Here is a 9,826-nt window from a genome sequence, read left to right as displayed (position 1 = left end):
CCTTAAGTTTCCCCTCTCAACATTCACACCTCTTCTTCAACATTGTATATAGAAAGATTAGCAAGATTATGATTTGGAGGCTTTGGAGGCGCTGCCATTGATGAAAGAAACACAAGAAACAAAAGAACTAAACCAATGAAAGGGACGAAACTTGCTTGCTAGAGAATAAGATGAACCTCACTTGCCAGGAGATAAGACAGTAGATAATTATAGGGAGTTCAAGCTTTGTATTATTTGTAGAGAAAGAAGCAAATGTCCATAGAGATTTCTTATTTTGTTTTGATTGTCTTTATTGACATTAATTTATTAACTCACGTCCACATGAAATTTATTTTTCAAATCGTGAGGTTTAATTTAAAAATTAAATAATATTAACACGAGCTAAAATATAAATATAATTCTATGATCTCAATTCTTAAAAAAGAAATCAATATATTTAAACTAAAAAAAATAAAAAGTAATAAAGATTTTCGAATAGATTTATTTGTATTAGTAGTTTAATAAAGTCAACATATAATAATACATCAAATTGAGTTAGTTGATGATTTCAAATTTAATAAGCATTGAAATTAAAATTTAATGACTAAAAACCGATAATTTCATTTAAAATTTAGTTAAAATAAATATTTCTATTTAATTAAATTCATATAAACTTAAAAAAGTGAATCAACTATGTGCTTAAAAATTAATCGATCAGTGGTATTTACATAATCTCTAAAGCTATATATAAAATCTTAAATTTAATTCCCGATCTAAGTGAATTAAAAAAAATCAAAATTGTATGAAGAAAGAAATATCGTCAAAATTTAAATGGTTTACTTTTACACCATTAAAGATACTCAAGGAGCTATTAGATCAATAACTAAAATATAAGGAAACCTATTATTTAATTCTTCTACTTTAATAAAATTAATTAATTAATTAATTTAAATTAATTTTTATATTTTTTATTTATTATTTAATTTTTTTAATTATTCTAAATATCATTTTAAATTTTAATTAATTTTTATAATTAAAAAAATATAATTATATAATTCATTTATTTTTTAACTTTTAAACTATTTAATTTTTATAATTATAATTTTTACATCTCTTAAAAATATTGGCTAATAAAAAATTTAATTCTAACTATACGAAGGAATTAAAGAATAGGCGAAATAAAAAATAAAATGACTAATTAATATATTTTTTAAAATAAAAAGATTAAGTAATTATTTTTATTAAAATAAAAAATTAAATAATAATTTTTTTTTAAATATTATTAATATTTTCATGGAACAATAAAAAGAAAAAAAACTCATTCTATGCATGGGCCAGCTTCTTGCATATATAACACAAAGGGCTAGACTTTGATACCAATCTAGGGAATAACATCCACGGGCCCCTATATCATAGTCCAGTCCAAATAAAATAACAAAGGCCTCTCCTTCAGAAACCATCGCTATAAAATCTCGCGACCATTCTTCTCGCTCGTCCATGCCGGTGCCCATTCAAAACCCTAACTCAAGAAACCCCCAAACCCCAGAGACAAATGGGTCGTGTGATCCGTGCTCAGCGTAAGGGTGCAGGCTCCGTCTTCAAGTCCCACACCCACCACAGGAAAGGCCCTGCGAGATTCCGCTCTCTCGACTTCGGCGAACGCAATGGGTACCTGAAGGGTGTGGTCACAGACGTTATCCACGATCCAGGTCGAGGCGCTCCGCTTGCCCGGATCACGTTTCGTCACCCATTCCGCTACAAGCACCAGAAGGAGCTTTTTATTGCTGCTGAAGGGATGTATACTGGTCAGTTTGTGTACTGTGGAAAGAAGGCAAATTTGATAGTGGGAAATGTTTTACCTTTGAGATCAATACCTGAGGGAGCTGTTGTGTGTAACGTGGAGCATCATGTAGGAGATCGGGGAGTGTTCGCTAGATGTTCTGGGGATTATGCTATTGTCATTAGTCATAACCCTGATAATGGAACTACCAGGTACTGTGCTTTTTTTTTGTGAGTTTAATATTGGCATTTTAATTTTGTTAGGGTTTCTGGATCTTTGTTCTTTTTTTTTAATTTAATTTTCTGTAAACAATGCATAGTTTTTGGTTTATTTTATCTTATTAATATATATTTTTCATACTTTTACAGGCACAAATTAGCCAATAATTTTTATTTTTATTTTTATTTTTATTGTTGTGTTTCATTTTCAGTTTTTGAATGTTAAAGGATCGATTTATATTTATATGTATATTTGGATTGTTAATTTCTGTGGAGCACTATGTTTTTCATAGTGTTTGATTTGATTTTGAAAGCCTACATTTATGTTGAATTTTAATAGATAGGAAATTTTAAAGCGAATATTGCTTGCATTCAGGAGACTAAATGGGTAGGAGAGAAAAGTAAGGAAGTGGGTAATTCAGGATACAAATTGTGGTTTACCGGAAAGGAGAGAAACAAGAACGGAGTGGGTATAATCATAGACAGGACATTGAAAGATGCAGTAGTAGCTGTGAAAAGAGTAGGAGATAGAATTATACTAGTAAAGCTAGTACTAGACGGAGAAACAATAAATATAGTTAGTGCTTATGCCCCACAAATAGGACTAGACAGTGAGAGTAAACAAAGGTTTTGGGAAGATATGGATGATTTAATGCAAAACATACCGAATGAAGAGAATGTTTTCATTGGTGGAGATTTGAATGGACATGTAGGAAGTGATAGGCAAGGTTATGAGAATGTTCATGGAGGTTTTGGTTTTGGCAGTCGAAATGAGGAGGGAAAAAACATCTTGGATTTTGCTATGGCATACGACCTAATTCTAGCAAATACCTACTTTATAAAAAGAGAGTCACATTTAGTGACTTTCAAAAGTGGGCAACATAGAAGCCAAATCGACTTCCTCTTAACCAGGAAGACAAATAGAGCTCTATGCAAGGATTGCAAGGTCATTCCAGGAGAGGCTTTAACAAGTCAACATAGGTTGGTGGTCTTGGATGTCAAGATTAGGAACAATTCAAGTAAGGTCAGAAGAAATAGTGTAGCTCGAACAAAGTGGTGGGAGTTCAAAGGAGTAAAGCAAGTGAAGTTCAAAAATGAGCTTCTCGAGTCCGAAGTATGGAAGCTAGATATGGAGGCCAATGATATGTGGATACAGATGGCATCAAAGATTAGAGAAGTAGCTAGAAAAGTACTTGGAGAGTCTAAAGGACATGGACCACCCTCAAAAGAGAGATGGTGGTGGAATTAGGAAGTACAAAAGCGTTGAAGAGAAAAAGGGAATGGTATAAGAAATTACCTAAATGTGATAATAATGAGGCATATGAACAGTACAAGATAGCAAAGAAAGAGGCAAAAAGGCGATTAGTCAAGCAAGAGCACGGACCTTTGAAAAGTTATATGAGAAACTTGGAACTAAAGAAGGGAGAAAGATATTTATAGATTAGCATGGAGTAGAGAAAGGAAATGTCAAGATCTCAATCAAGTTAGGTGCATTAAGGATAAAGAAGGAAAAGTGTTGGTGAAAGATGAGGACATTAAAGAAAGATGGAGAAATTATTTTAATGATCTCTTTAATAATAGTGAAAATGGAAATAAGCGTGAATATAGATTATAGAATAATAGAAAAGACTGTAAATTATACTAGAAGGATAAGATCTTTAGAAGTAAAGGAAGCACTGAAGAGAATGAAAGTAGGTAAAGCCTGTGGACCGATGAAATACCAATTGAAGTGTGGAAGTATTTGGGAGATATGGGAGTGGCATGGTTAACTAAATTATTTAATAAGATTCTAAACTCAAAGAAAATGCACGATGAATGGAGAAAGAGTATTTTAGTACCTATTTTTAAAAATAAGGGAGACATACAGAGTTGCTCAAACTATATGGGAATTAAACTCATGAGCCATACTATGAAGTTGTGGGAGAGAATTGTGTAGCATCGACTACGTAATGATACTTCTATCTCTCTCAATCAATTTCATGTCCGATCGTTCAACTATGGAAGCGATCTTTCTCATTAGAAGCTTGATGGAGAAATATAGAGATGTGAAGAAAGATCTACACATGGTTTTTATTGATTTGGAGAAGGCTTATGATAGTGTTCCAAGAGAGGTCTTATGGAATGCGTTAGAACAAAAGAGGGTATCTATTAGGTACATACAAGTATTGAAAGATATGTATGAAGGAGCAACTACTATTGTGCGCACAGTGGGAGGGGACACAAGAGATTTTCCGATCTCAATTGGATTACACCAAGGATCAGCCATAAGCCCTTACCTTTTTACATTAGTTTTAGATGAACTGACGAAACATATACAAGAGAGTATTCCTTGGTGCATGATGTTTGCGGATGATATTGTTTTGATAGATGAGACACGAGAAGGAGTCAATAGGAAGCTAGAACTTTGGAGAAGTACTCTAGAGTCAAAGGGTTTTAAGTTAAATAGAACGAAAACAGAATACATGCATTGCAAGTTCAGTGAAGGCCAAACTGGTGATAGGGAAGGAGTTAGTTTGAATGGAGTGGCACTGTTCCAAAGTAATCACTTTAAATATCTAGGCTCAGTCCTTCAAGTAGATGGGGGATGTGAGGAGGATGTTAGTCATATGATTAAAGCCGGATGGTTGAAGTGGAGACGTGCCACGGGAGTTTTATGTGATCGTAAGATTCCCAATAAATTAAAAGGAAAATTTTACCGTACAGCCATACGACCGGCTATGCTATATGGTTGTGAGTGTTGGGCACTGAAAGAGTCGTATGCATCTAAGATAAGAGTTGCAGAGATGAGAATGTTAAGATGGATGAGTGGCCATACTAGACTAGATAAAGTCCGTAATGAAAGTATTAGAGAAAAGGTAGGAGTGGTGCCAATTGAAGATAAGTTGAGAGAAGGGAGATTGAGGTGGTTTGGTCATGTGAAGCGTAGACATGCGGAGGCTCCAGTTAGACAAGTAGAGCACATTAGGCTAGAGGATAGAAAGAAAAAAAGGGGTAGACTTAAATTGACTTGGAGGAGAATAGTACAGCATGACTTAGAAGTATTACACATTTCTGAGGATTTAACTCAAAATCGTTCAGAGTGGAAAAAGCGAATCCATATAGCCGACCCCAAATTTTTGGGATAAAGGCTTAGTTGAGTTGAGTTGAGTTGTAAGAAAACTTTAATTTTCAAGGAAAAACATAGAAAAGTCTTCATTTCCCAATAATAGAAAATGGTTTTGTAATTCAAAAAATAAAAAAAAAATGTTTATATTTTTCATAATTTAAAGAAATAATTCATTATAAAATATATTTAAAAACATTTTATTATTAAAATTATTTTAGTATGTGTTATTCATTTATTCTATAATAAAATTTTCTCAAATAATTATTTAATTTTAATTATGAAAAATTATAGTATAATTTTGATTATAAAAAGGTACAAACATGGTTTTCCTTTGGAAAAGAACTTAAAACTATTTTCAAATCTTGGTTAAATTTTGGAAAACCAAAACTAATTTTTCCATTTCTCCGTTTAGAAAATGGGTGCATTTGAACATGGAACTTTGATATTCCAATTTTCTTTGAAAATTTTTCTAGAAAACTAATCAACTTTTCCATAAGTGAATAGACTCTTAATGTTGCCAGTTTAAGATAATATGTTTTGGATCCAATCATTAGTAGATGTAACTGATGGAAGTTTATGGCATAGGTGGTTAGCCATACCTTAATTATTTTGGTTCTCTATGACCAGGAGATATTTATTTTTTAATGGATCTTGTGAGTGGTGATGCAGCTGTTAGATTTCTGTTCTACTGATAGTTCCCTGTCTTTTGGTAATGTTTGCAAGAATTATAGTGTTCCTATCTCCATAGTTTGGGAACCGTAGCTTAGCAAGGGAGGATGCTTTGCACTTGAGTAGTTGTTCAATTTTTTGTAAGACTGCTAGTAGATTTCTTAACCACTCACTTCCAATAAAATGGTCTTGTAGGATGGGTGTTCCATGTCTATGAGATTGAGATGATTCTGCTTACCTACTGAATTACTGTCTATAATGTTTACAGATTACAGTTTCTTTATATTAGCCCCAATTTGAATGGGCGGTGATGTTCTATAGCATTTATAATCCTTCGATAGTTTATGAAGTTAGATCACTGTGGATATGTCTCTCCTTGAAAGTTATCGCATTTTGGTGTTAATATTTTTATTTGATTAATATGTAAATTGGATGTCTGAAATGCTTGGAACTTTACAACTAAAATTGCATTATATAAGTAGCAGTCGTGTTGAGCTGGCAGCAAATTTAATAAGCATTTTCAGCTGGTCATGCTGTTTAATTTTTAAAGCAAAAATTTTGTTTTGAGTTGATGGCCAAAACATATCTAAAATTATACTCATGTTTTCAATTGTAGCCTCTTCATTGAAGTACATTGATGGGTCCCATGGACTTTTGAAACGTTAGTAATTGTAGCCAAAGTCCAATTCAGTGAGGTACATGCCTAGACGAAGAGAGATTGGCTCCTGAGTTACAATGCTGAAATTAATCAACTCTATCATTAATATATAAGACATGGTCACAATTGAAAAGGAATGGTATTTTTTTGTGCTTTTATGCCTATTTATCCCTTTAGTTTTGTTGCCTCTGAAATTATAGTTTACTGAGTTTGTTACTTGTAATTGACTGCTAACTTTACACTTTTGGTGGCTGTCAATTATATTTGTCTAGGATCAAGCTTCCTTCTGGAGCCAAGAAGATTGTGCCAAGCGGATGCCGAGCTATGATTGGTCAAGTTGCTGGTGGAGGCAGGACTGAGAAGCCTTTGTTGAAGGCAGGAAATGCATATCACAAGTACAGAGTCAAGAGGAACTGTTGGCCCAAGGTTCGCGGTGTTGCTATGAATCCTGTGGAGCATCCCCATGGTGGTGGTAATCACCAGCATATTGGGCATGCTAGTACTGTTCGCCGTGATGCACCTCCTGGACAGAAGGTTGGTCTTATTGCTGCTAGGAGAACTGGTCGTCTGCGGGGACAAGCTGCGGCCACAGCAGCAAAAGCTGACAAGAGTGCATAAATTACTTCCTAAATTTCTAGTTGTTTTTACTTTGGTTTTAGTCAATTTTGCAACTGCAGTACCGTGGAGCTTTATTTTTGAAGTTTTGTTGTCATTGGGATATATTGCTTGCTATATTTCTTGAGAAGGGACTTCTTTCATGTAGCCAGATTTTTGTTATAAATTTTACAAATCTGATGATTGCTCATCCTTATGATTTGTGGTTTTTATTTCATTTGAAGGTGTACTAAAATTTTTAGCCTGTTAGTTCTGCAAAAGTTATTCTTTGTTGTAGCTTTAAAATGTTTGCAAGTGCTACATAATTTTTTTTTACCATATTTGTGGTGGGGGTAAATTACAAAGCATCTAATAATTAATGTGTACTTTAAGTTTATTAGTTTAATTTAATAGGTAGGAATTGAGATTTATGCACTTTAATTTGTCTAAAAATGATCTCATTTTGCTGGAAAAAAAAATTTTAGTCATTTTGATATGATAAATTTTCATTTTAAAATAAAACATAACATTAAAAATTAAATTATTTTAGAAATTAAGAAATTTTCAGGGAAAATAATATATGTTATTTAATTTATGGAAAAATTATATTTTAGTCCTTGAGGCATGTCATTGTTAACCGTGTTTTTAGTCTCAAAAGTCAACGTTTTAGTCCTTTCACTCCTTTGTCTGTTAAGTCGAAAAGTTTAAACCTGTCAAAGGAAAGAAAATAAACTTTATTTCCAATTTTGCCTTTTAATCCCTTCGTCGTAGTCTTGCTCACCTGAACGCCCTGCCTTCTAATCCCTTCCTCATAGTCTAGCTCACCTGAATGCCCACATCCTTTCATCCCTCAGATTCTTGCGATCAAGCAGCAGCAATTCCTACTACGGATACAGTTGAATGCTCTCAAATTTTCATTTCTTTGATCATTTTCGGCTTCGGAGTTGGATAAACGCCATACTTCATTGACAAAGTATATATATACCTCACTGCTATTACATTTCCCTTTGTGAAATTATTCTTCATAAAAATCCCCATTGCTATAGAATTCCGCTCTTATAATTCTCTTCTCCTTTTAGATTTTACTTTTGACTGGCAAATAAACCATTGGACAGGCTTGAATTTGGCTCCGGAAGTGAGCATAGGCGTGAATCAAGTCAAAAAAAATCTCTCTGGAAGTTGAACCTAAAGGGGCTTCGATTTGGCTCTCAATTTGCTATTGATGTTGTAGCTGCTCTGATTTGATAAGGTAGGATTGAGAGTGAGAGCGAGAGTTAAGATGAGAGGATTTCTAGAATAGTAAATGTTGCGTGTTGATAAAGGCAGGATTTTTGTACACTTGATGATCTTAACCCATAAATATACCTCTAGAGATGGGATTTTTCTACTTCTATTGAGATTGGTAAGCGAACAAGGAATTTGATTATGATATTATGTTTAAAATTTCATTCTCTTGTTTATATCCCTTTGGCAATACGGGGATGCTCAATCCATTGATGCCCATTAACACAACATTCTCACTGGTTGTTGATACGGGTCATTTGAATGAAGGGAAATGAATTACTGAAATGATGAATTAAGATAAGAAAGATAGGAACCTGCAACAACTTTGTCCAATGGAGAAAAAGCTATTAGCTGGAATTTGTTAGGCATTTCGATTATTGTAGAAACTGTTTCTCTTGTAAATCAGTGTAAGAACTTGTAAGTGAATTGTTACAAATAGCAAAGCAATTAGTTGTTTTTTTGGCTAGTCTAAGAAATTTTCTCTGTTCCTTTTTATGTTCTTTCTTAGGGATTCCCTGTAATTTCTCAATTCTTGGAATAAATCCTTAGCTCTAATCAATTGCCTTAAGATTTTTAATTGGATTCTTCTGCATTCTTATGGTGTGTAATGCATGTTTCTTGTTTGATGAAATGCCTAAGGGAAGGTTGTGTAGTGGGTGCTTATGTTGTGTAAAAGTGTGACATGTGTTTTAGGAATTTTTCAAGTTAATCAAGGATACTATAATCATTTTATGTTTCATTAACGACTATTTTGACAGAATGACCTTCATTTTGATGGAATTAAAAGTAGGACGAAACCGTTTTTTGATTTTTTAAAAATAGATGAATAGATGTATTAATTATGAAATAGCTCAGGCCTAAAATATAATTTTTCTTTATTTATCTACAATTCATTTATTGAGCGTTAAACAAGAAATTATAATATTTTATGTATTAAATATCAATATTAAACAATAATAAATAAATAATATAACTTTTCAGTATATTTGAATATTAAAGGATAATTATAAATATAGATTGACATTTTTTCAATACCATGTTTAATTTCTTTATTTTTCTTTTTTCCTATTTTACCCTTAAAAGCAAAATGTAACAACAATGAAGAATGTCACAGCACTCAATTCAATTGGAGTTCACTATTCCATCACCGTTAAATTTTGAGTTTTTTTTTTTATTAATTTATTTTAATTACTTGACTGAATTCAAATTTCAGACTTTGAGTCATGAAACTTCATTGAATGTTGAATTGGCTTTTAATAGATCGTGACATAAGTAAAAAAGCCGAAATGCTAATTACTGAACAAATTTGTTCAATCTAGACAATTTAAGTAATAAATTTAGGATTTGCCGGATAATTTTTGCCTATTATTTGTAGCAAAATGTTATTTATAAAAAAAAAAAAGAATAGAAAGCAAATTTCGATAGGACTTTGGTTCAACAGAAATGTAAATGTATCCATTGATTTTATATTCACTTCTTATTGAATAAAATTATTTTTTTTTTATTTATAGTAACTTCAATTTATAATTGAAATAGTA

The 9,826-nt window shown here is 32.4% G+C and overlaps 1 protein-coding gene and 1 long non-coding RNA gene across 2 annotated transcripts; both read left to right on the top strand.

Annotated features, from left to right (window-relative positions):
- Positions 1 to 1,382: 1,382 nt before the first annotated feature.
- Positions 1,383 to 7,221, top strand: LOC110657202 (60S ribosomal protein L8). Its single transcript, XM_021814317.2, has 2 exons — positions 1,383 to 1,971; positions 6,683 to 7,221. Exons 1-2 carry the CDS (start codon positions 1,532 to 1,534, stop codon positions 7,026 to 7,028), a joined length of 786 nt encoding a protein of 261 aa, XP_021670009.1. The 5' UTR covers positions 1,383 to 1,531; the 3' UTR covers positions 7,029 to 7,221.
- A 441-nt stretch (positions 7,222 to 7,662) lies between these two features.
- Positions 7,663 to 8,843, top strand: LOC110657203 (uncharacterized). Its single transcript, XR_002495286.2, has 2 exons — positions 7,663 to 7,977; positions 8,084 to 8,843. It is a non-coding gene; the product is annotated as an uncharacterized LOC110657203 (long non-coding RNA).
- The last annotated feature ends 983 nt before the right edge of the window (positions 8,844 to 9,826 follow it).

Source organism: Hevea brasiliensis, chromosome 10, assembly GCF_030052815.1.
Source record: "Hevea brasiliensis isolate MT/VB/25A 57/8 chromosome 10, ASM3005281v1, whole genome shotgun sequence".
NCBI classification, from domain to species: domain Eukaryota; kingdom Viridiplantae; phylum Streptophyta; class Magnoliopsida; order Malpighiales; family Euphorbiaceae; genus Hevea; species Hevea brasiliensis.
The sequence above is the reverse complement of the archived record's forward strand: the minus strand, read 5'-3'. Positions and strand labels throughout refer to the sequence as shown.

Coding starts and splice junctions, on each gene's coding strand:
- LOC110657202 (XM_021814317.2), top strand. CDS start 1,532: ATGGGTCGTGTGATCCGTGCTCAGCGTAAGGGTGCAGGCTCCGTCTTC. Junction 1,972..6,682: donor CCTGATAATGGAACTACCAG/GTACTGTGCTTT, acceptor ATATTTGTCTAG/GATCAAGCTTCCTTCTGGAG.